This window comes from Budorcas taxicolor, chromosome 1, assembly GCF_023091745.1.
Source record: "Budorcas taxicolor isolate Tak-1 chromosome 1, Takin1.1, whole genome shotgun sequence".
In the NCBI taxonomy this organism is placed as follows: Eukaryota; Metazoa; Chordata; class Mammalia; order Artiodactyla; family Bovidae; genus Budorcas; species Budorcas taxicolor.
Genome location: NC_068910.1, coordinates 213,308,356 through 213,335,269, shown reverse-complemented (window position 1 = coordinate 213,335,269; position 26,914 = coordinate 213,308,356). Strand labels below are relative to the sequence as shown.

The 26,914-nt window shown below is 38.6% G+C and overlaps 1 protein-coding gene across 1 annotated transcript in view; it reads right to left on the bottom strand.

Annotated features, from left to right (window-relative positions):
* The window catches only part of TTC3 (tetratricopeptide repeat domain 3), a 125,439-nt gene that overhangs the window by 34,003 nt on the left and 64,522 nt on the right, over positions 1–26,914 (bottom strand). Inside the window, exons 21-33 of the mRNA XM_052645052.1 lie at positions 24,306–24,426; positions 21,995–22,117; positions 20,993–21,094; positions 19,387–19,479; positions 18,669–18,733; positions 17,554–17,690; positions 15,187–15,513; positions 12,567–12,818; positions 10,040–10,086; positions 9,003–9,059; positions 7,809–7,882; positions 5,036–5,200; positions 856–1,903 (exon numbers count right to left, since the gene is read on the bottom strand). Coding sequence (XP_052501012.1) covers positions 856–1,903; positions 5,036–5,200; positions 7,809–7,882; positions 9,003–9,059; positions 10,040–10,086; positions 12,567–12,818; positions 15,187–15,513; positions 17,554–17,690; positions 18,669–18,733; positions 19,387–19,479; positions 20,993–21,094; positions 21,995–22,117; positions 24,306–24,426 — 2,611 coding nt within the window. The remainder of the gene's footprint in view (positions 1–855; positions 1,904–5,035; positions 5,201–7,808; positions 7,883–9,002; positions 9,060–10,039; positions 10,087–12,566; positions 12,819–15,186; positions 15,514–17,553; positions 17,691–18,668; positions 18,734–19,386; positions 19,480–20,992; positions 21,095–21,994; positions 22,118–24,305; positions 24,427–26,914) is intronic.

Sequence of the window (26,914 nt, the reverse complement as noted above, 5' to 3'; positions counted from 1 at the left end):
ACATTTTGAAACATGCCCATAATTTTTCAAGGTTTTAATTTTTTTGCCAGTTTAGATAACATTCTATGCTTTCTACAAATGTTTGTAACAGGAAAGAGTATCATTTGGAACTCGTAAAAGTGAAAATGATTTTGGTTCATTACTCTTAACATAATTTTTCAAAGCTTTCTAGAAAGCTTTTAAAAAACTTTATGAGTAGCAGGATAACCAATAAGGGTTTCATGCATTCATGCCTTATAAAGCTAACTACAGAGAAACCTTATTCTTGAGCTTGCTAGGAAGGAACATTTACTCCTATCCCTCATTTCGTTCCATCTGGTTGTGTCCTGTGTCTCCCTCACTCCCCCGCTGGTTTGAGAGGAGAAACTGGGCATGTGCAGCCCTGATTCTTTCTTTTTTCTCTTTCTCTTGGTAGCTGCCCGTTCAGAGAGCACATTTTCCCATTCCTCCTCCTTGCACTGTCTTGGGGGCAAGCACCTAAGCTGGAAGGCCTTCTAGTCCAGCACTGCTGTGAATGAGGCAGGGAAGCTGCTAAGTCATGGGTTTCAGTCTTGGGACAGACACTCTCTAGAGAAAAGAGCCACATCATCCTACTGCACTTTTATTAATTATCAAGGCGGTGCTTTGGCTCCATCTGCTGATTCTACTGCTTTATGTCTCAACTGGTGCAAAACTTGGATAGGATAAAGGGTATTACTTACTACACTTCAAAATTCCTTCTGGTATTACCAGTCATGCCCTACAAAAGGGTTCATAAAGTCCATTATTTTAAAGGATTTTAGTAAATATAATGACAATGAAAAATGAAGAGGAAAATTTAACTTTGATATTAAAACTTTCTCACTTTAGTCTTACCTGTACGGCAACCACTTGTGTACACGGAATATTTGTTACTTTATTGGTGCTTTCTGGATTTACTTCCCACTTGGCAGAATCTCCACAGTAGTCCTCGTTTCCGCTAGCCTCACTCTGGGCTATATCAGCACCATCAGAGCTGCACTCTGACTTCACTGGTGTTTCCAAAGATTCCTCAAGGATCTGTGTTTCGGAGGCAATCTGGTTACCAGGGGCATTCTCAGCACTGAAATGAGGAGCCTCAAAATGCACTTCCGTTATGTCACTGGCTACAAAAGATGGCACCAGTGGTATTGGTCTTTGCAGATGATACTCAGTAGGAACGCTGGCCAGAGGGGTGTAAATGCTATACTGGGGCAAAGTCGGTAACACACTGATGAAGGCTGGTGGTGTCTGGGTAATGTCAAATCCCCGAAAGGGAAGATATGTACAGTATCCTGTGACCAACTGGGGTCGAGGCCAATAGGTCGCTTTCACTTCCTCGGGAACTGGTTTGGGAGAATTAGAGGAGACTGGCTTGTGACTGGTCTCCTCAGGGACTGGCCTGGGAGAATCAGAAGATATCCCTTTGGGCTTCTCATCCTCAGAAACTGATCTGGAAGAATTATCGGAAACTGGTTTCGGCTTCCCAGTGTCACGAGCTGATTGGGGAGAATTAGCAGATGCAGGCTGAGGCTTCATGTCCTCAGAAGCTGGTGCTAAAGGTAAGTCAGACACTGGTTTGGACTTTACATCTGGTTTAAATTCCCTAGCAGTTGGATCCAGTGGTAGTTTAACTCGTAAATACTCTCCTGTTTTTGAAATTTCTTCTACTTTTGTCTTAATGTTTTTCTTCTTTCTCTTTTTCTTGAGCCGTAATGCTACTTTCTTCAATGCAATACAGTTGTCAATCACAACAAAACGAGGACATCCCAGGAGAAACGCTTTCAAACCTCCTGCTTTTTCTAGTATCTGTCGAGTTTCTTCTGGGAAGAACTCATATTCTTCAGAAAACATCTTGTTACTCATGTCCAAGGGACCATGTTCCTCCAACAACTGAGAGAAATAACTAGGCAAGAAAAATTTACATATGTTATTATAAGGAAGTACTTACACATGCTTTTCTGAAGAAAATATTTCTCAAAATTTCCCCCAAAGCAAAATACTACTTCATTTCTGACCTGAACATCTCAACAAACATATTATACTCATATTAAATCTGAGAAAGGCTAACTGAAATCAATGATACTATAAATAAAATTAAGTTTACTCCTCAGAAAATAATCCTTTAGAAGTTTTTTTTGAAGAAAAAAAAAGACTAAAAGGTTATTTTTTATACACTGTGATTAAATAATTATTCTATATATATATTTTTTAAATACTTGCTTTTGGATTAAAAAAAATTATCTGGCTAGGGCTGCCGTCTATGGGGTCGCACAGAGTCGGACACGACTGAAGCGACTCAGCAGCAGCAGTCTTAGTTGTGGCACGTGAGGTCTTTATTTGCAGCATGTGGATCTAGCTTCCTGACCACGGACCAAACCCATGCCTCCTGCATTAGAAGTGCGGAGACTCACTGGACTGCCAAGAAGTCTCTGGAATATCTTGTCATGTACCGGCTGGCCATCTGTATGTCTTCTTGGGAAAATGTTTATTAAAATCTTCAGCCCATTTCTAAGCTGAATTTTTTTTTTTGTGCTACTGAGCTGCCTCAGTTCTTCATACATTTGGGGAATTAGCCCCTTATCAGATATATGATTTGAAAATATGTGTATGCATATTTTCATAAATGAACGATGACCGTTAGTGTCTTCAACGGTCCTTGATGGACTGCCACAGTGCCCGTGCATGTCGCTGCCGGCACAGGGCCAAGGGGTAGAAATAGGAAAGATATTTCAGAAGGCATTCCCGTCCTAGTGCTCCAGGTATGCCCCTTTGAAAAACCACTGTTTTCTACATGCTCATGATTCCTTTCTCTTTTTTTCAAGAAGCAGATTAAAGATCAGGACCCAACTGCCTCTTTCTTGGAAGAAAGCATGACAAGCAAGCAAGAACCACGATGTTCTTTTTGGTAGGCAAAAACTGACAGGGAGAAAAAACATGATTCTTATTTCACAAAGTTATTTTTATTTGCAACACACTGTGATTCAACCTACAATCAATTTCACTCTCCTGCTATCTGTAAGCTGCATGCTAGGATCACATTTTCTACTTTCTTTTTGAAACCTTCCACTTTAACTGGTTAATAAATCTTGACTAACACTACTAAAGAACTGTTTTAGGAAAAAGTGAATGCAGAAGACCATATACTACTGGCATTGTAGATATACTATCTGCAATGTATAGTATAATACCATATACTACAATAGTATAGGATAATACCATATACTATCTGAATGCAGAATACCATATACTTCAACTATCTGTATCATAAAACATTAGAATGAAGGGGGTCACTGAAAACAAATCAGTCCAATCCCCTACTTTAAAGTAAAATATTTAAGTCAATTAAAAGAGCAGTTATCCCAATATCTTAACTCCATGTCTGTTACACTTTCTACTCTACATTCTTTTTAGATACAGAAGTTTAGTTTCATTTTTCTTTTACCCAATGGCCAATTAAAAAATAATCTTCAAGCCAATCATCATTACATGTTTATTTTTTTAAATTCAAAGAAAGAATTAAGTTCTGAGGTGTGACTTCCTGTAACTTCTTGACTTTCTCCTATTATAAGACATAAACTTCATTTCAAAATATACAAACAAATCAACCCATTTTCTTCTCATAAAGTTACTTAATTTCTTCCCACTTATAAAGGTAATGTAGTCTTTAAGATGCAAACTCCTGAAAACTACAGTTTAGCTTCAGTTTAGATGCTTGAAGCAAAGGCTAGCATGTTTTAAGAAATACTAGTATAGGCCCCTGGAGAAGGAAATGGCTACCTACTCCAGTACTCCTGCCTAGAGAACCGCGGGGACAGAGGAGCCTGACAGACTATAGTCCATGGGATCACAAAGGGACGGACACAACTGAGCGACTGAACAACAATAACAGTACAGTTTAACAGTTGATTCCAGGCTGTCATCCAGCTCTCTGGCATTATGATTTGTTCAGCACTTCACCTCTGAAGAAAAACTATGAAGAGGGATCCAAGAGCATGTAACTAAACTGAAGAGGAATAATGCAACTGAGAAAAATAGAAAAAATGACCAAATTACAGATGAGTGATGGGTTTTCCAGGAGTTTGCTTACAAATTAATTTTCTACTGCAGATCTCGGCCCCTCAACTTCTTTTCCTAAAGAAAGCATCACGTACTACTTCTTAATGCCAAGCTTAAAAAAAAAAAAAAAAGCAAAACTTTTTAGATTTTCCTGAAATCTATTACTCTATCCACTCCACTCAGACTTGATTTTAGTGTTAACTTCTTTCTTTTTTCTTTTCCTTTGGCCATACAGCATGTGGGATCTTGGTTCCCTGACCAAGGATCACACCCGTGGCCCCTGCAGAGTCCTAACCTTACTGGACCACAAGGGAAGTTCCCTAGTATTAATTTCACATTCACATTTTCAAACCAAAAGTAATTCAGCCCAAAGTTTCTTAGAAGGAAATCTTTTACTGGATGAATGTTGGGAGGCCAAGTTTTCAGTACAATACAGAGATACAGGGCTCTGTATCTCTACTACATCCCAGCTGGACAGCTCTCTCAGCAGTGGTCACCAGATCCTGGTATCCCTTTCCAGTGACGGGTAACACTTCACCAAGCCACATGAAGTGTCACCGGGCTTAGGAGACACCAAACAACTACATCATATCAATGTAAAGACAATGAGAGCAAATAATCATACTATTCCTTGTCAAATATATACTGTGGAATTCATGATAAAAGATTATCGCTGGAAGCTTCATTTACCATTCCTATCAGGACACACTAGGACAGTTTTGGAAATACAAAGAATCTACATTAGCAGCGCAAACCGACACAATAAACATTAGGGTTTTAAAAAAAATCTTTAATAGTTAAAAATCTCCAATTAACTTTGTGTAATAAATGACCAAAAGCCATAGAAATACTTTTCTTCCCCAGAGTTTGTGAGCCAAACACAGATTCTTTAATAAATGGAAAGGGACACAAATTTAAAACAACTTAAGATCTTTTACTGGCAGCCTCAATATAACAGTTGGAATGTTAAGACACTTACTCATATAGAGTTGAACATTTTTGTTTTGGGTTTATGTCCCACAGCTTCTTATTACGGACAACATACTCATTACTATGCTGTTCATACAGAGCTTCAAATTCTTCTACATCCTGCCGAAGGTGATCAGGCACTACAAAGGGGCCCGCAGAATTTAAACTGCGTTTGCTGATAAAACAAACGAACAAATGATTTTCTTGTGAATAATAAACTTCTAGGTGATCCAGAATAACATTTAAATTGGAACAAAGATAACATATTATTCAACTTTTGGATGCAAAAACACACTACCAGAGAATTTAATGCAGAAAAGTTAACTTTTCACAACTTCAGTCAAGAGATACCTGAGTGCTGAGTAAATTTTTTTATTAATACTTACTCACTCATGTTATCAAGAGTAATTTTTTTTTTAACTTCTGGTTTAGAAAAAAATCAATGTTGTATTAACTGTAACGTGTTAAAAAGCAAAATGAAAGGTTTTATTATAATGGTGATCAATTTAAGTTAAAGTGAGACTGAGACTGGTTAACTACTGCACAACTGCACTCATCTCACACGCTAGTAAAGTAATGCTCAAAATTCTCCAAGCCAGGCTTCAGCAATACGTGAACCATGAACTCCCTGATGTTCAAGCTGGTTTTAGAAAAGGCAGAGGAACCAGAGATCAAATTGCCAACATCCACTGGATCATGGAAAAAGCAAGCGAGTTCCAGAAAAACATCTATTTCTGCTTTCTTGACTATGCCAAAGCCTTTGACTGTGTGGATCACAATAAACTGTGGAAAATTCTGAAAGAGATGGGAATACCAGACCACCTAACATGCCTCTTGAGAGATCTGTATGCAGGTCAGGAAGCAACAGTTAGAACTGGACATGGAACAACAGACTGGTTCCAAATAGGGAAAGGAGTACGTCAAGGCTGTATATTGTTACCCTGCTTCTTTAACTTCTATGCAGAGTACATCATGAGAAATGCTGGACTGGAAGAAACACAAGCTGGAATCAAGATTGCCGGGAGAAATATCAATAGCCTCAGATATGCAGATGACACCACCCTTATGGCAGAAAGTGAAGAGGAGCTAAAAAGCCTCTTGATGAAAGTGAAAGAGAAGAGCGAAAAAATTGGCTTAAAGCTCAACATTCAGAAAACGAAGATCATGGCATCGGGTCCCATCATTTCATGGGAAATAGATGGGGAAACAGTGGAAACAGTGTCAGACTTTATTTTTGGGGGCTCCAAAATCACTGCAGATGGTGACTGCAGCCATGAAATTAAAAGACACTTACTTCTTGGAAGAAAAGTTATGACCAACCTAGATAGTATATTCAAAAGCAGAGACATTACTTTGCCGACTAAGGGCCGTCTAGTCAAGGCTATGGTTTTTCCTGTGGTCATGTATGGATGTGAGAGTTGGACTGTGAAGACGGCTGAGCGCTGAAGAATTGATGCTTTTGAACTGTGGTGTTGGAGAAGACTCTTGAGAGTCCCTTGGACTGCAAGGAGACCCAACCAGTCCATTCTGAAGGAGATCAACCCTGGGATTTCTTTGGAAGGAATGATGCTAAAGCTGAAGCTCCAGTACTTTGGCCATCTCATGCGAAGAGTTGACTCATTGGAAAAGACTCTGATGCTGGGAGGGATTGGGGGCAGGAGGAGAAGGGGACGACCGAGGATGAGATGGCTGGATGGCATCACGGACTTGATGGACCTGAGTCTGAGTGAACTCCGGGAGTTGGTGATGGACAGGGAGGCCTGGCATGGTGTGATTCATGGGGTCGCAAAGTCGGACACGACTGAGCGACTGAACTGAACTGAACTGAAAAGGTACTTAAAAAAAAATTTTTTTTTTTTTAAAGAGTGTAAGAGTCTAGCATGCTGCAAAGCTGGAGCAGTGTTGAGTGTGGGCTCTAAACCGGATTGCTGGTTTAAACTCTGGCTCTGCTGAGTATGAGCTTTGTGTCCTTGGGCACAGTCAACTGCATTGTACCTGAGCATCCTTATGTGTAAAATGTATATAATAGTATTTATCTCCAAGAAAGAAGAATGGATTAGATGAGTTTATATATACATAAAAAGCTCTTAAAACAGTGCTAAGTGCTATCAAAATATAGGCTGTTATTATTTAAACTTAAAACAATTCCCCCACTGAAAGAGGCCACGAAAATATGCAAAACAACTGTTACTACAACTCATTTAAGAAACGTGGGTGGAAAAATTTGTGGGTCTTTGGTCCATAAAGGAGTACGAGATAAAAAACTTACTGCTACTCACTAGTTTTATTTCTTGTATCTACCTGTCTCTTGAAAACTCAGTTTCAACAACCAGATCCACTGGAAATCGCTAATACCTAAGGCTGAACCGTAATATCACATAGAGCCTCCAAAATATCTTCCTAGTAATTATCAACAGGACATTCTCTTCACTGAACATTTTAGAGAGTATTTTCTAGGATTTTCACATCCATACATGACCACAGGAAAAACCATAGCCTTGACTAGACGGACCTTAGTCGGCAAAGTATCCTGCACACAGCAATAAGTTCTCAACCTTATCAAGTGAATGTTATCAACCCTCTGATTTTAATACAGTTTATATCAATTCTTAACACCGACAGCCCACACTATATAAATCAACCACAATGGGTCACATCAGGTTGTTACAAGAGATGCATGTCTTGAGGCAGAGAAGTTAGGAAAATAAAAGACAAGTTTAAAGGACACAGATTAATATACCTTTAAGTTAAAATAAAAGCAAAAATTTTCAGACTGTGCTTACATATGGTCTTCACCTGAAGTGAAAGTCTCATTGTTTGGTGTGACTGAAGGTGTTCCAGATCCAACTAACATAGGCTGGTTTAAAAAACAAAAATGACAATGATTTTCGACTTTTACCACTAAAACTGATGAATGCTCATATAAATATGCACAAAAATTGCCAATATATATGACTTATCTAAATTTTCTTGTGAACAGGACATATAGTAATTAAATTCTCAACAGCCAAAAATAGGCACAAGCTAACATATAGACAGTTTCTGAAACTCCAAAAAATTTTACACTATCACTATGGAAACTCTCATTTTAGATAAACTACAGACATATAGTCCAAGAGAAAAACAAAAGTTGTACTGGAACTTTTAAGCTACTGTTATCCGCCCCTATTTTCAATCCTTGCCTCCTATTTGATCCCGCAAATGTGTGATAGCCATTAAGAACCCACCGTAAGACTTAAAAGTAATGCCCCAGTCATCTCATGGGCTTGAAGCAGAGCTTTAGGTGAGCGGAAGGAAGGAGTCCATCAATTCTGAGACTCTGCGTTAGTATTTAGCTTTTTTTTTTTTTTTAAGTCTTCATTGAATTTGTTATAATACTGGCTCCTCTTGTTCATGTTATGGTGTTTTTTGGCTATAAGGCATGTGGGATCTTAGCTGCCCAACCAGGGACTGAATCCTCTCCCCGGGCACTGGAAAGTGAAGGCTTAACCACTGGACCACCAGGGAAATCTCAGCATTTTTACTTTGAATATTTAAGTAATAATCCCATTAATTAATAATAATATGCATCATACAGATATCTTGTCATACAGATAATGACATGAGGGCACAGGGAAGTCAATTTGCCCAAGGTCACAGAGATAATAAAAATATTAACTGGTAGAACCAAGGTTAAGAACCCAGGTCTGCCTGATCTCAAAGCAGCCCTGGTCACACTGATGAACAGCCATAAAAAGTGCTACATTACGACAATGATTTCACTAGGAAAAACCTAGAAAATGAAAAGGATAATAGTCTCTGTTAAGAATTACTTACATACGACACGAAACTTCAACTTCCTCAAAATGTAGAAAACTCACAAAACATCTTTAAAGCCTAGAAAGTCTTTCTCTACAAAGTTCTTCAAAACATCCCAAGAACTAGTTAATTCTTGTTTATAAACTCAATTAAGAATCAATACAGAAAATACTCCATACCTTTGAATCTTTTGGCTTCTTTTTCTTGCCTTTGTTTTTTATCTTGGTAAAATTAAACTAAAAAGTAAAAAAAAAAAAAATTATTGAACACTCAAATAATAATATTATGAAGCTACCATATATTATAAAGATACCATTTTGATTTTCATAGACTAGTCCTAAGTCGAAGTACATAAAATGTTTACCAAAAATTAACACTTTAGTGTGTTAAGCCCCACTGTTTTGATTTATAATAGAAAATAAGAAAAATGCTAAATGACACCTAATGCTATATTAACTAAAATTAATCGTTCCAACTTAAGATGCTGGTACTCATTTTCACCAAGGTTTATGCCATTTCAAGTAATTGATGAGATTTATAAAGTAATTCCAGCTTTGTGCTTATCACATTTTTAATGATTTTTCTTTACTAACCAAACTAGACATTCTGCACTTGGCCAGACACCAGGGGACCAAGAGTGAAATTAGAAGCAGCATCCAACTTCCCATGGGGTCATGTCATCTGTGCTTCCACAGTCAGCCAGATAGGATCTGACTGAATGAAGACAAAATTTTAAGTACAGACAACGTGATCCTAAAAAAGTCATTAAACAAGTATGTCTCTGTTCGAAAACTGCCACAAACTAATTAAGGAAGACAGCTCTGGAATTATTTTAACTTTTTAAGCTCAATTATAAGCCACTCAAAGTCCATTTGTTTTCCTTAAAGAACAAAACATAATTTTAATCATTACAAGGTTAACATTTTATTTTTATGCCATCAGATGACTCAAGAACTCCCTTCCTATGTCTATGATTAACATTCATCAGTTGTGAAAATTTATGGACACTGTCTAATTTAAGCTGCAGAGTGTGCTGTCTGTTGCTCCAAGAGGAAGACTGGGATTACTCTTTCTGAGAAAATGGCCATGTTACCCTGAAGTCCTCCAGATTTGGTTCTGCAGTGCCTCCTGGGATATGAACAAACGCTGGGTCCTCCCCTCCTCCTCTGGCTGACACAAATTAGAATATGACATTGAAAACGACAGGATAACTTACTGGCACGTCACCACTGTCCTGTTTCCTTAACACAGTGCAGCGGCTGTCTGTTAGAAGATACAGATGGTTTTGTAAGGAAACGAAACGTTTATATTGCCGTACAATACACGAAGTCCTTAAAGAAAACCACCCCAGATACTACTAACATCCACTATGTCCTACTCCTTATTTGGCTTTGACACAGTTTAGTTTAGAAACCAAGAGCAAAATGGCTGACTCAGTGGAAAACCAACTACTAAGAATCACGAAATTTCAATCTAACTCAGTACAACTTGAGTTTTTTCTAGATACCAAACTCTATGCATGCTAGGTGCTGGGAATAGAGAAATGTATAGAAAAGTCCCTACCATCAATAAGCTCACGTTCTGCAAACTACACAAGAGAGGCAAACACCACAGCCTAGTGAGCTAAAGGCCACAGTAAATGCAGTGGAAACAAAGCTGACAGAAGAATGGCGTCTTCAAGGGGAGCAGCCCAAGGAAGGGTCAGGGAGGGCTGTGGGGAACAGAGGACTTCGGATGAGCAAGCAAGAGGCTGGATGTGAGCAGGGACAGCACAAGGCAGGTTTGGGCGTGGCAGGAAATGAAGTGTACATTCCGTGGGGAGACAGGAGCACGCTGCTGAGCCCAGACAGACACCGTGACTTCAACCTGCAGGCAAAAGGAAGGAGGTGTTTCCCAAACAGAATACTTAGAGAGGATCAGACAGATGTTCTAGAAGAGTCAGCAGAAGCAGTGTGAGAGAAAGGTTTGGAGTAGAAGGGTCAGAGGCACGGAGACCTGTTGGGGACTACTGAGATCATGGAAAGGTTATTAAGATCCTGGCCTAGGCTAATGGAAATGGACAGGGAAGCGTAGATCAAGAATACAGCTTACTTGACTTGGCAACAAACTAAGTAAGGGGTAAAAGGCAAGACGAAGGGTCAAGACCAATTTCAGCATTTCCTGCTTGAAAACAATACATAAAGCATTATTATCTGAGATAAATCTCATGTGGCTTAAGCCATTCCAAGAGAGAGTTATGCACATGGGATCCAAGAGAGAGTTTGGGTCTCCCAATTATCACAGCACTGGTGATGTTATTGAGCACTGTTAATTTATAAGATCAGTGGATTTTGAGAAGTTTTTAACCAATGTAATTGTTCCTTTAAATGAAAGGAGATAAAATTGAAAATGTTGGGGTAAGGGTGAGAGGCAGAGGTAGTGGACTTGACAATCTGTTGGCTGGTCATTTGGTTGGTGGCTTGCAACTCTATGACTGAGAGCAGAGAAACTCACAGCTAGATGGATTGGGTTTTTCAGGCACAGAACACAAGAACCAGAGAAAATGCACAATGAAAGGGAATTGTGTCCTCTGGAATTGTCCTGTGCGATCCAAACATGCATCAAGTTTTGTAAGCTCAGTCCCAGAAAAGCATTTTATTCCCAGCAGCAGCAAGCTGAGAGCAATCAATCCAGGATATCAAGAAGCATGTCATCCCCAGTCATGAAGCAGTGTCCCTGGAAAATAAAGCCACCTATATCTGAGTGTGCTGTCTCCTAAGAACCACAACAAAAGTAAGCTTTTCAGTTTCTTATATTGTATCTGAATTTCATAATGTGTAACTCTTTAGTACAAGGCCAAAATCTTTTCATGTACCCTTTAAAACAAATAGCATGAAATTTGAGTCTAACTCCTGACAATACATAAAGCAGAAGTCTGATAAGAAGGGAAAAGGAACAGGGCAGGGAGAGACAGTATCCTAAGAGATACATGTAGTACCAAAGATAAGAAATTTAATTTCAGAATTGAAGAACGTGTCTAACTCTGGATGTCAACTGTCAAATCCACCTCCATATTCACAGCCAGGCGTGGACTCTACCCCTGCACCAAAAATTTCCTCTTCCTGAGGAGGGGAACCCCTCAGCACTTTTCCTGGCCCTCTCTTCTCCCATATTATAGTTACTTGTATATTCATTTTACTCCTTTTTCTAAACATAAGGTCCTGAGGGCAAGGACTAGCGTAAGCATTTCTGAATTCCCTGTTATCACACCTAGCACAAGGTGTTGAAGGCAGCAGAAAAAGATTTCTAACGAACTGAGTTAGGGGTGTAGCTGGGCCACAGCCTCCTTTTCTGACTCCCAGCTCTAGGCTCTTCCCACCACAGCAGATATGCTATCTGTTCTAGCTTCTGCAAACACTGCCTCCTTCTGCAGGCCAATGTTTCCTTGAATGCTACAAATCAAACCATTTCCTAAGAAACCTCATTCCCTTAATATATATATCATCTTTGCCATGATACTGTCAAAACACCTACAATGAGAATAGTCCATGTAATGTATCCATCTGAGTGTCCTGACAACACTGAGATCCATAGAGTAAAAAGGCCTTAGTATATGAAAAAAAAACCACTGTTCTGAATACTAACTTCCCCAAATAAGCCAGATGTAGCATAATGATTTTCATTATTTTCTTTGTTAAGTATCTAAGTAAGCTAGATCCTTTGAAGACTTTTTCCTTAGACACAAATCGAAACTGTCCACATACCCATTATATCAAAGAACTCGTCCAGGGCATTATGCAGTGCCGGGAACTTGTCTCTGTGTTCTTCCAGCAGCCATATTAAACACCGTGCTTCCTTCAGTGACGTAGGCTCATAGAAATAATCAAGTTGCTTTCCTTCTATAGAGCCTAGCTTATGACCATATTTCTCATTCCAGAGAAAAGTCATGATGCTAAAATCAAGCTCCTTAAGAGGAGCCCCATAACGAGAAAAGAAAGGTCCTGTGGCATCTAAGCCTATAATAAAAACAAAACCCAAGTCAGAAGAAGGGAGGATTATTTGCTATAAAATTACATTCAGTTTCACATCTTGGAAAGCAGTTCTATTATAGTTTGCTTACATTTTCAGTGAAAACATTTAAATACTTAAGAATAAACTTATTCAAACTATTATGGATTTTAGAAACACCATTTCACATGAATATGCTAAATACAGTAATTCTTATCTATTAGTTGAAAAAGGTGGGCCAAAGGCTTCTATTATTTTAGCTATTTTTATTAGACTTAGGAAAAAAACAAATTTTTTAGTATTTATTCTTATTTATTTGTGCTGAGTCTTAGTTGTGGCATGAGGGATCTAGTTCCCTGACCAGGGATTGAACCTGGGGGCATGGAGTCTTCACCATTGGACCACCAGGGAAGGCCCAGAAAAGGAATTTTTTAAAGGCATTAAATTCCTTTAAAAATGTAACAGTAACTTTTCACTACTTTATAATGATTTTCATTCCAATTAGTACAAGCTAGCTAGATTTTACAATGCTTTTCTACATATATTCTATAATAACAAAACATCAATAATCTATGGAACTTCCCAAATGCCTTTAAAACAGAAAATGGGTGAACTCTTCATCCGACACCTTTAAGAATGCACCTCATCCCCTCGAACACCGTGGCCCCTTATCCTTCTCACGACATTCCAGGTGGTCACTATTCCTGATCTTCCTCCCGCTTCTACAACTCCAGAGGAAGGGGTGGCTGCACCCTCATGCACTACTACTGAAAGGAGGTGAGCCCCTACTGCGTGCTAACACTGCCACCAAAAGCAAGGACTGGCTCTGCTCTCTCCCCCTACATCGCTAACACTGGACAGGGCAGAGGTTCTCAGTCTGCAAATGAAGCAGAGCCTGCCAAGTCAAAACTACCCCAGATGGCTGAGCTTTCCAGATGCAACAGCTTTGCAGAGGTCATGTTACATATCAGTGTATTTAAACACAAGAATCAGCGACCATGTGAAATACTCACATGATACAAGGTTTAAGGCAATCATGGATGAATACCACATTCAAATCTCCAAATACAGCTCAAATCAGAGCGTGTGCTCAATGAGAGGAAGGCAGCAGATCACACCTAGTACTGAAATGTTAACCCCGCTCCTACTCAATTTAAATTAATCTTTGTTAAATAAAGCAAATTAAAGTAAGAAATATCAAACATTTTATCATCTCCTTGCCTGTTTAGCAGACACTAATGGCAGTGTCACTTGGGACTAGTTTTATGGGGCCAGGAGCCCGTGGAGACGTATGTCCACAGCAGCAACATTAGTCACCAATCACAGCAAGTATCCTGCCACCTCACTGTGCCTCCTGGCAGACACTTACCAGTATATTCTCTGAAACTAGTGTTCCATCAGCTCCCGTCTCTAAGGCAGGCCAGGCTGGCAACCTCTACGGGCCGCTGCTATGGCTCCCGCTAGCCTTTTATCCAACAGCTGCCAACTGAATCATCTACTGGGCCAGGAAGTGGCCACCTCGGTCACCAAGACAAACAAGGCCACGGTCGGTGCCCAAGGACCCCATCCTCTAGAGTCAGCTGGCAGCTTTCTCTGCCACTGCCTTCCATGGTCCCTAAGTAGGTCTGGTAAAGAGCCTGCTCGAAGGTTCTTCCTCAACCAAACTAGGAAAATCAGGACAGAGCGCTAGAGTTTTATGATCCTGTGATTCACGCTGCTGAAGGTCAGCCCCAGGACATTTCTCTTGATTCTTAGATACAGATCTGCATAGGCGATCCTAACCAATCATCCATAGCTCCATCCACTCTCCCCTCCAAACTCTTCACAACCCCAGAGGGCACCCCTGCGCAGCTGACTCCAAGGGGTGCTATTCACCTAGGGGAGTGCCTGGTAGTCACAAAGTTAACACAATGACAATAGTTGAGCGTAACACAGGACTAGACCTTCTTACTGACATCTTTCACAAAAGCACAAGGTAACCTTTCTATAGAAAGAAAGTGAAGTTGCTCAGTCGCATCCGACTCTTTGCGACCCCATGGACTGTAGCCTAACAGGTTCCTCTGTCTATGGGATTTTCCAAGCAAGAGTATTGGAGTGGGTTGTCATTTCCTTCTCCAGGAGATGTTCCCGATCCAGGGACTGAACCTGGGTCTCCCGCACTGTAGGCAGACACTTTACCATCTAAGCCATCAGGGAAGTCAACTTATCTACAAGGTAACCCCAAAATTGTGAACTTCAGGAAACAGTGTTCTTTAACCATACAAATTTGTAGTTCTACATTTTAAAAAAATCATAAATGATAGTAAAATGAAGAAGGATTCGGAGATCTGTATTTATCCTCCTACGAAACTGCATCTCTACAATTAAGAGACATACCAAAGCTATTAAGTTTCTGGATCCAGGTGGCTAGTTTTGGCTCCACTTCTTTAAGCTCACTCAAAACATGCAGAAATACCCTTGTCTTTACTCTGTTCTTTTCCTGGATCAAATGACGAATAACATAGTCCACTGCTTCATTCAGGAAATTTCTGCTAGAAAAACACGTTGTGTAGTCTTCTGTGGTTAAAACCTTCCAAGAAAGCAATTCTTTGAGAAGCTTGGAAGTATTCAGTATCCCGGACTTAATCTTGTCAGCGTACTGCTTTATGCACTGCAGAATTCTGTCATCAAGGAACTGGCAACTTTGGACACGGTTGACAGTTTCTAAGGATAAATAACAGTGGACAGTAAAAAGGAGAAAGAGGACCAATTTGCAAAAACATAAACTGTGAAAAACTTAACCTAACATTGTGTGTGAAAGTGAAGTCAAAGTGCTAGTCACTCAGTTGTGTCTGACTCTTTGAGACGCTGTGGACTGGAGCCTTGCTAGGGTCCTCTATCCATAGAATTCTCCGGCAAGAATACTAGACTAGGTAGCCATTCCCTTCTCCAGGGGATACTCCCAACCCAAGGATCAAACCCACATCTCCTCCGTTGCTGGCAAATTCTTTACTGTCTGGGCCGCTAGCGAATTACATAGCAATATAATCCGTGACTCAGATGTATTCTTTATGTTGTTTTAAATAACCTAATAACTTTTAAATTAGATATATAAAGTATTTAACTTTAAAAGTGCCTTTAAAAGACATGAAACTTCACAGTAAATCAAACATATCAAGTATCTTATTTCCTTCAGTGGTACCACTCATGTAACATCTAAAAACTTAGTTCCTCTAAAATAAGCTTACTTCCCACAACAATCTTAACTGAGCCTTATCAACTATTCAAATTTTACATTCAATAAATATGTTTCAGGCATAAATGTAAAGCTTTTTTTTCCCCCTCGAGTTGAAGGGATCATCGCTTCAGGTATAAAAACAATATTTGGCTGAATTTGGATAAATATGTGTTATTTATCTTACTGTTGAATCCTAAATCACAGACCTGTGGAGTTACTGATTGCAGTTATCTCAAAAGTGCATCTTCCTACCCAGGCATTTCCCCCCCAAAAGTGGCCATTTAACCTCTTGATGCTAATACAGTAAATAACATACAAATACAAAAAATATATAAAGTAAATGATGTTCCCTAAAATTTTTTTCAGTAAAAGACAGTTCCAATTGATTTCTGAAACATTAATGGAATAACCAGTCAATCCTAAAGGAAATCAACCCTGAATATTCATTAGAAGGATTGATACTGAAACTCTTAATACTCTGGCCACCTGATGCAAAGAGCCAACTCTTTAGAAAAGACCCTGATGCTGGGAAAGATTGAGGGCAGGAGGAGAAGGGGGTGACAGAGGATGAGATGATTGGATGGCATCAATGACTCAATGGACATGAGTCTGAGCAAACTCTGGGAGATAGTAAAGGACAGGGAAGCCTGGTGTGCTACAGTCCATGGAGTTGCAAAAAGTCAGACATGACTTAGTGATTAAACAATAACAAGATGAAAAACAAAGATAGCAAGAGGAAATAATGCTGGCCACAGTCATCAGAGTAGAAAATGAGAATAATTTACTTTAACTCAAAACTGAAAGTAGTCCTGGGGATACAGTGCACAGTACAATGACTATAGTTAATAATACTGTTTCGTGTATTTGCATGTAGACCTTGAAAGTTCTCATCATGAAAAAAAAATTCTGTATGTATGGTGGTGGATGTTAACTGGATTTATTGTGGTAATCATTTCGCAATATATAGAAATATCAAATCATTATGTTGTACACCTGAAACCATACATTAAAAAAAAACAAAACAAAACCACAAAACTCGAAAGTAAATGTGTCCACAGGGACAGTAAATCACTGAGACTGCTCCCATGTTGATCAGGGAATGCTGATGAGATGAGCATAAAACACGAGGTAATCTCTCTGGCATCTTATATGAACGGCTTCTTTACGTGAAGCAGCATACTTCAGATAATCAGTGGCTAATTTACAGTTCAAACTTATGTGTGGAATTTCAAATACTATTTTCACATTCACATTGGAGATAAGGGGACTGAGACAATTTGCCCTGTGTAAGTGGCAGGAGAGTGTTTTCAATTCCTGTATATTACTTCTAAATTCAATGTTCCTTACACCACTCCCCTTCCCATCTCAGGGTAATCAAAAGATGGTGATAGTATTAAAATACCAAGGGAAATCTAAATTTCAATTCAATTTAAGTATTAACATAAAGCCCAACAAGATGAATATTTGTATACACACTTTTTAGCAAGAATATGAGATTCTCATCATGCCTCAGACTCCCAGCATACCTCTCTGCTCTTCAGTTTTTGGTGGGTTACTTTCCCTTAGGTCCTCTTCCAGTCTTTCTTGTGCTAATTTTTTTGCTTCCTTTTTTTGGAGCTTTCGTTTCAATTTTTTGTCTTCTTTCAGCCTCAACTTCTCTAGGCTGATAAATAATTATAATTAGTGACAATTCACCTTTGTTATGAACTCAATCAACTACTTTTCTTTGCCTACTGTAGAAGCCATTTTCCAAGTTTTCTTTTTTAGTTAGAACTTGGGACTATATCCTCTGTTCAATATCAAAAACTTTTGACACATGGTCAATTCAGTCAAAACAAGTGTACTTGTTTCATAAAAACAAGAACATCAATGACTAAGGGATTTCTAATTAAGGATGCACATATAGATCATACAGATACTATCCCCATGTATAGAAGATACCATTAGGGTAAAGAGGAATAGTAAAAAATTACTATGCAAGATAATACATGTAAATACTCGTTTCCACAGTAAAATATCATTTTCATAACCCAATAATGATCTACAACATTCAAATTTGGTCAATACGGCTACAAGAAATTCTCTTCAACAAATAATTCATCTTTTCTTTGGCTTTTTCTTGGTCACCAATGATAAAAAAAAAATAACTTCTTAAAGTGGAAAACAAAAAGCAGGGCAAAAAAGAAAAGGAAAAAGGACTGAATTATTTGAACAAGAAGATAACAGAAAAGTGACTAATTTTGACAGTTTGTTAAAGTATTTCAGGAGAAAGAGTCACTGGTTCAAAATGTTTGCTTAAGAGAACAAAAGGAAAGATGTTTTTGGAATTAAAGAGTAAACAACTGAGAGATAAATACGTAATTTTTATCCAAATGCCAAATCTACTGAACACGTCATTTCATAGTTCAAATGTCATTTTACTTATAAATTCAATCACTAAATAATGCTTTTTATTCAAGTTTTTAGCATTTAACTATTCAAGGTTGTCTTGAAAGTTATAAATACCTATAAAATTCACTTTAAAACTACTTATTTGGATATGTGTGCTGAGCCAATTTTTAAAACAGCATTATTTAGAAATGTGCATTTAACAGAATCATATTCTAATGGACATTATTAATCTGATTATTAAAAATCTTACCTAGAACATTTCTGTTTCAGAATAGGTCTTGGAGGAAGCTTTTCTTTAATGACCTTGTGTTCAAACTTTAAATAAAACAGAGACATCTAAAATTTGTCTCATGCTCCCATGACATTAAGCATAAAATCACAAGTTTAACAAGCATTTCAAAAGCAGAGTCAACATCCAAACTGATAGAGAACAGTAATGGTACTCTGACCCAAACAAAAGCCCAGAACACTTTAGCAACACAATTTACTGAAAAGAAGAAAAAGAGAATACACACAGTTCAAGGAGGTTAAAAAAAAATTTAGAGTAAGCAGAAGATCAAATGAATGACAGATGGCATTACAACAACCCACTCCTATAGCTCCCACGTGGTACAGCTCAAGACCCTCTCCTCCCTCCCTAAGATCCTCTACCTTGTCAACACCAAAATATTTACTGGAAATTTAAAAAAACAAGGTTATCAAAAGGAGTAAAATCAGTAAAACTGAAATGCAAAAAACCTCCTTTGCCTTTTAGGAGACAAAAGAACACTAGAATCCTTAATTGCAAATAATCATTATTTTTTAAAAAAAAGAGAGAAGCAGCATTCTTACACCCCATTATTTCCTATAATTTCTTATATTAAGTAACTATTTCGTTCCTGGAAAATGCAAGGAAATTTACATAATATTTTATAAGGTATAAGCATTTTGGTTATCTATTTAATGAGATTTCCCCAGGGTCTACTTACTTCACATTTAACTTGACCACCACTGCTGAAGATGATAATCTTTGAAATGATTCCTTTACAATCAGGAGTAAGACAAATTCCTTGCAGAAAATCCTATTTGATTTAAAAACAAGGGGGGGGGGAAGGGGGTTACATCTTGGCATAATTGTACACATGTATGCCATTTTAACCACGGAACAGTCAAAATATGATCTAAAACCTTCCTCAGGAGGCACTGCGAAGTCCCTGCTCACTGCCAGCTGACTTCCAGAGCCTCCAGCTGCAGGGCTGTCCACCTGACTTGCTTGGTCATGTAAGATGAGCTGCCTTGACGTGTGCTACCATCCACACCAAAGCTTTAAGAACGCTGAGTGGACTGGCCACTGCTCTTTCCTCTAGATCACAAGAACATGTCTCAGTCACTCCTCAACCTCAATTAAAAAACAAAGTCCACAGCCCCACAGACCGGAGCTGCCACTGCCCAATCCTGGACAACTGCAAAACTGCAAGACAAGTAATGTAAGCAAGAAACAAGCCTTTCTTACTTTAAGTCATGAGACAGTTGAGTTACTTCAAGGTACCCTAGTGAAAGCTAATATACAGAGGGTACTTCAACCCAGGGGAATGGTTAGGACCACTAAGGGCATGGGTATAGCTGGTAGTGGTAGTGGTGATTGTGTCCCACTCTTTGCAACCCTGTGGACTGTAGCCCACCAGGCCCCTCTGTCCATGGGATCCTCCAGGCAAGAATACTGGAGTAGGTTGCCATGCCCTTCTCCAGAGGATCTTCCCGACCCAGGGATCGAACCTGGGTCTCCTGCATTACAGGTGGATTCTTTGCCGTCTGAGCTACAGCGCCACTGCCCTGAGGGTATAGCTAGAGAAGCTCAATTAAAGTGAGACAAAGACATAGCACGAGCGCTTCAACGGCAACAGTTATTTGGTCACATCATCATACCTCTAGATAACAACATGAAAATATGTAAAATGTGGGCATTTATTTTTACTAAACTTGAATAATTACTTCTGCTAACATTCACCTAGCACAACCACTTTATTCTTTTCTCCTCAGTAAGGACAGGGGTTTATATGAGGCTAAGTAGTGTAGAGTAAGGTTCTTTTTTTAAGTCCATAGTTTATATGGATCAGAAACAAAGTCTATGAATGAAGATTATTAAACTATGACTGCTCTCAAAGTGTATCTGGCTAATGGTAATTAACATAATTATCTCGCTAATTAAGAGAAACCCCAACCAAATATGGCAGCACAAAATTTAAGTTGATTTCTTAGTACAAATTATCTCAAACGTTTTTAGAAAATAAAAAATTTGAGGCCCCAATTCTACATCATAACATTAAATCATTTATTTTTGATCATACATTCCCAACATAAAAGGGGAGGGTTCAACAATTTATTAAAAGCCTCTACGGTTACTGCCTTTACACTTGCACAAATGAAAAACAAAAACTTTCTACTTTATCATTAAAACTTTAATAACTTCTAGTTATGTCTCACACAAAGAGAGAAATTCATATTCACTTAAGACTTTTCTTGAAGATTCTCGGGGAAGAAAAATCAATACCCAATAAGCATATTAACAAATCCAGAAAATCTTGTTAGTCTTACCTTGTCAATTTTATCATTGAAGGTTGTTGTTTTTAACTTCTTCCAGCAGTTCATGTGAAATTCTATTTTACAATACTGGCAACAGCTGATTCGTATAAAACCCTGGGGTTTTAAAATAATTTTTAATTCACATCTTAAAAATGTCTACATACACTCTCTCTTTCACACCCACAACACATAATAAGACAGAGACCTGCATTCACCTGGCAGACATAACTAGATGTCACATTTCCTCCTAGGGGAGTATAGTACTTCCATACCCCAGATTGCCTAGGGCTGAAAACACTGAGCTTGACTGACATTCATTTCCACAATTTACAGTTGCGTCTTCCTTTGGAAGTGAAAGTGTTAGTCGCTCAGTTGTGCTCAACTCTTTGTGACCCCATGGACTGCAGCCCACCAGGCTCCTCTGTCTATGGGGGTGTTCCAGGAGAGGATACTGGAGTGGTTTACAAAATATCAAATACTTTATAAACTTTATTTCATCTGAACTGCTAACGAGGGACAGCAGGCGGCTTCTATCTTCTTGAATAAACTAAGGTGCAGCATTCTATTCACTCAATTAACTGCCACACTCAGTCTCAGATTTAGGTCTCCAGGAGTTATTCAGTGATCAGAATGATTCTTGGATTTCAATTCTTCAGATTCTTGGACTCAAATTATGTAAGAAATTAGAACTGCAGCAAATCAGGATAACTACCTCACTGTGTTTCCTGGGCTCCTAAGGAGCAGGCAGTTACATGGAACAGTGGCTAGAAGGCGGAAATGGATTAGTTAGCCTGCCTTCTCAGGTCACCACCACTGCCCTCGGTGTTTATTTCAAGGACTCTGGGCCCCCACGTGAGGTGCTGCAGACTGAAGTCAGGGGAGGAGGCAGACAAGAGGACGCGAAGCTGCCAGCAAGGCAGAGAACTTGGGTGGCTCCAATTAAAGAATTTGTTCTGAAACCATTTTCAGGCACAATTCAGCAAGTTCATGTCCCAGTATACCCTCATTCTGTACCTTGAAGTCTGGATCAGTTATATATATCTGAATTTTGGAATATCCATGGCACTTCTGATAGCAACAAGTGGCATCCGGCACTGGAGGGAACCTGCATTCTTCAACGAATTTTTCTAACAGCATCTACAACAAAAGTTAACAAAAATAATATGACAACACTAATTCATCAATCAAATTCTTTCAATAATCTCTCGCCAGCAAAATATTTTCAGCACAGAAAGGACCAAATGCCTTTTAGCCAAGAAACTACATACAACTTATAAAGTTTTTCCTCCTGGAGAGAGGCTAATACAGAGACATGCTGAGAAAAGAATGGAAGAAAAGGACTGCACAAAAAATTTTCAGAATTTCAGACTGAATCAAAACCTTATCCTTTGTTGTAATCCTCAAACCTCATTTTACAACACATACCTCTTAAAAACCTCTTTTAAGCATTCACAGGCGCCTAATGAGGTAGAATTACCCTTAGGACTCCACTGTTCTGCCCAGAGTCACTTTACCTGGGACATCCTCCTACCCCTCACTGACATTCATCCTCCTCCCCGAATCCCTGCACCTGTGCTTGCCCATCCTCTGAAGAATTGCACCACTGCCACCAAAGCCCCCAAGACTCATGCCAGGCTTCCCAGGATGGTTCATTGTTATCAATAGTTCCAATGCCTTCATCCCAGTCCAGAATAAAGAGAGGAAAATCCAAAAGTCCCCGTTTTATTTTTTATAACAGTTTTGTTCATACATAATTCATGCACCATACAATTCATGCACTTAAAGTGTATAGTTCAGTGGTTTGTTGGTATATTCAGAGTCATGTAACCATCACCATAGCCTAAATTTAAAACATTTTCAGCACCCAACAAGAAATCCCACACCCATGAGTAATCCCTCATCTTTCCTCAGTCCCCTATCCCCTGACAGCCACTAATATACTATCTGCCTTCATATATAGATTTTCCTACTGTGAGCACTTCATTGGAGGGCCAGTGGTTAACACTCTGTGTGCTTCCATTGCAGGGGGCACAGGGTCGATCCCTGGTTGGGCAACTAAGATTCCAGATGCTACATGGTGTAGCCCCCAGAGAAAAAAGTCCTACTGTGGAGATTCCAGCTAAACAGAATCACACAGTATCTGGCACTTCGTACCTGGCTGCTTTCACTCAGCGTAACGTTTTCAAGGTTTATCTATGTTGTAGTATGTATCATTACTTCACTCCTTTTTATGGCCAAATGTGTTATATGGATATGCCACATTTTATTTAACCATTCATCAACTAATGGCCTTTGAGTTCTTTCCACTTTTTGACTATTTTGAATAATGCTACTATGAACATTCATGTGTAAGTTTTTGGGAGAACTTATGTGTTCCTGTTTCTGAGTATATTTAGAACTGAAATTGTTCAGTCATTTGGTAACTCTATCTTTAACCAATGAAGAACTGCCAGACTGTTTTCCAAAGCAGCACCACCATTTTAAATTTTATAGCAATGTATGGGGGTTCTGATTTCGCCACATCCTTGTACAACACTTGTACTGTCTTTCTGATTATAGCCACCCTAATGGGTGTGAAGTGGTACCCTGTTTTTATTTGCATTTCTCTGATGGCTAATTGTTGAAAACACTTTGCACGTTTATTATCTATTTATACAAGCTGTTGGCAGATACTCCTATGCAGATCTTTTGGCTACTTTTAATTAGAGTAAGAGTTGATTCCTATGCTTATAAAAGCTTTAGTTAAAAGCAAGTTCTGAGTATACACCAGAGCTCACCATAAGTAAAGGCCTATCCCAGTCAAGTTACATGATTTAGTCTTTCTAGAACTGGCAAAGCACCCCCATGATTCTGGACATGAGACCAATTTATACTTTTTAGGTCTTCAAATACAATATCAATAACTATAGAAAGTATAAGGAAACAATAATGTGAAATCTTCCTCTATGTACAGCCAGCACACAACAGTGTACTCTAGCCAGAATGCCTGGAGTCAAGTCAGCTCCACCATTTCCAAGCTGGTTAATCTTGAACTCATCAATGAATCTGTCTAAACATAATCTTCCTCATCTGTCAAATGGGAATAATCACAGTGCTCATCACATAGGGTTGCTGGAAGAGGTACAGGTAATGATAAATGGAAGGTGTATGACTGGCAAATAGGAAATACTCAATAAATGTTGGTGATTCCACCAGTTTTTAAAGGGGAAATGAAGGAGCTGAGGACAGAGTGTTACTACCTCTCTGTCATCTTATACCTGAGTCAAGAGCGCAGGAGTGCAGATGAGCTTTTATGGTTAGTAAGAAGTTCTATAGAAATAATTACCTTTATCTTCCCTGGCTGAGTCTCCTCAATAATCACATTACTCGTGGGCCAAGTTAACACTCCAGGAAGACGACAGATCAAGGTTCTTGCTTTCTCAAAATGATTAAGAGCTTCTAAAAATCTAAAGTCAGAATTATGAAGAAGGTTTTAAAGATGTGACATGAATTTCCACTCCCCACAAGGCACAGAGATTTCAAGCTTACCAGGAAGAGTACATTTGACAAATCACTGCACAGAAATATTCACAGTAACCCATATTTTCTTCAAAAACCAAGACATTATCACTCTTTGCTACTAAAGTAATATAAATTAAACACCAGTCTACCAGGACACTGGCTTTACTATGGTAGGTGCACACTAGTTCATTTACAGCTGTAATTTATTTTTTAAAGTTTTCCACAATTAAAACAGAAAACTGAACAAATTCGGTTGTTCTATTTTTATTTAATTTACTAATCTAATTAAAGGAGGTCCTTGTAGTGCAACACCATAGGTCCACTTCAACTAATTAATCATAGACAGGGAAATTTTTTTTAACTTGATTCATTTAAAATGGCTATAATAAAATCCCTCTGCTGTAAAACTGTTAAAGAGCTCGTGTATTCTGGACATCCTTCTTCAGCTATAAACCAGTTGATTATTTTAACACAACAAATGTGTATGTAAATTGTTTTACCATAAATATGATATGTTTTAGTGCCAATTTACAGTTAAAAAAAATACCAATAGATTCCCAAAGTTCATTCAACCAAAGAATACTAGAATAATGAATTATAAGGTTCTCCCAGTCTCTATTCTTCTTGTTAGACTATAAAAGCAAAAGGTTTCCTCCTGTTCTTCAAATCTTGAAACCACCTCCCAACTGAAGAAGTCATTTTTACCTTTGCATAGATGACTTCACCTGCAGAAAAGCTAGACCACCATCCACTGTAAGATGGTTATAAACAGCAATATTTTAAACCAGAGACTACACATTAAAACAGCAAAAAACCAGCTAGCTTATTGGTCACTGGATGCCAAACTGTATTATTTTGAAATTAAAATTTAAAGGCCTTTCCACAACACTGTAAATCAACTATACTTCAATAAAATTTTTAAAAATTTTAAATGACTTTCAAAATGGTAAAACACTTCTTCACTTATCATAACCTCCATGATGTTACACATTTATGTTATTTTCCTAGATCTAGTGAATATGTGCATGTGGTCACTGCATTAAACGGGTGTGTCCTAAACAACTTACACTAAACTTTCAAATTAACTGCATTTGCTATTACCATGGAGAGGATTGCAAAATCCTCACTACCTGATTCTTAACAGAGATGAGATGGTCAGACAGTAGCTTTAGGAAGTAAAAGAAATTTCTTTAATCTTTAAAGACCTTTAAAGAAGGTTCTAGGCAGCCTCTGAAGTTGCGTTCTCAAGAGTCCCAATGGTCTGATAACATTTCCTCTAAACAGTTAAGATGAAAATTTAAGGATAATTAAAAGTTATGAATAATATTCAATAAGTTAATTATTTCTTTATAAAAGTAATCTAACATACCTACCACTATACTGGGTTTAAGTGGCAGGAACAGGGAGTTGTTTTTGTTTTTTAGAAAGCTCAAGTCATAATCCTGTCCCCTAATGCTCATAGACATTTGGGGAGGTAAGACATGAAACAGGGAACAGATATGTATTAAATGTTTGAGTAAGGACTTCATCTACAAGTTCAGAAGAGAGGTTTTTTTTCCTTTCTTCTAACTCATGATGTCTTTCAACAAATATATACTTCATATTAAAACCATCCTCATACAAGTTTTGAGGGGAGAATAGGTGACTGCAGCAAGCCAGACTTCCTGGTCCTTCACTGTCTCCCGGAGTTTGCTCAAATTCATGTTCATATAGTAAGTGATGCCATCCAACCACCTCATCCTGGTACCTGCTTCTCCTCCAGCCCTCAATCTTTCCCAGTATCAGGGTCTTTTCCATTTAGTCCACTCTTCACATCAGGTGGCCAAAGTACTGGAGCTTCAGTTTCAGTATCAGTCCTTCCAATGAATATTCAGGGTTGATTTTCCTTTAGGATTGACTGGTTTGATCTCCTCACCATCCAAGGGACTCTTAAGGACTTCTCCAAAACAATTCGAAAGTATCAATTCTTTGGCACTCAGCCTTCTTTACTCTTGGATCCATACATGACTACTGGAAAAATCATAGCTTTGACTATACGGACCTTTGTCAGCAAAGTGTCTGCTTTTTAATACACTGTCTAGGTTGTCACAGGTCTCCTTTCAAGGAGCAAGCATCTTTTAATTTCATGGTTGCAGTCACCGTCTGCAGTGATTTTGGAGCCTAAGAAAATAAAATCTGTCACTGCTTTCACTTTTCCCCGTCTATTTGCCATGAAGTGATGGGACTGGATGCCACGACCTTCCTTAGTTTTTTTTGACAGCTGAGCTTTAAGCCCGCTTTCTTACTCTCCTCTTTCACCCTCATTAAGAGGCTCTTTAGTTCCTCTTCATTTTCTGCCATTAAGAGTGGTATCATCTGCATATCTGAGATTGGTGATATTTCTCCCAGCAGTCTTGATTCCAGCATGTGATTTATCCAGCCTGGCATTTCGCA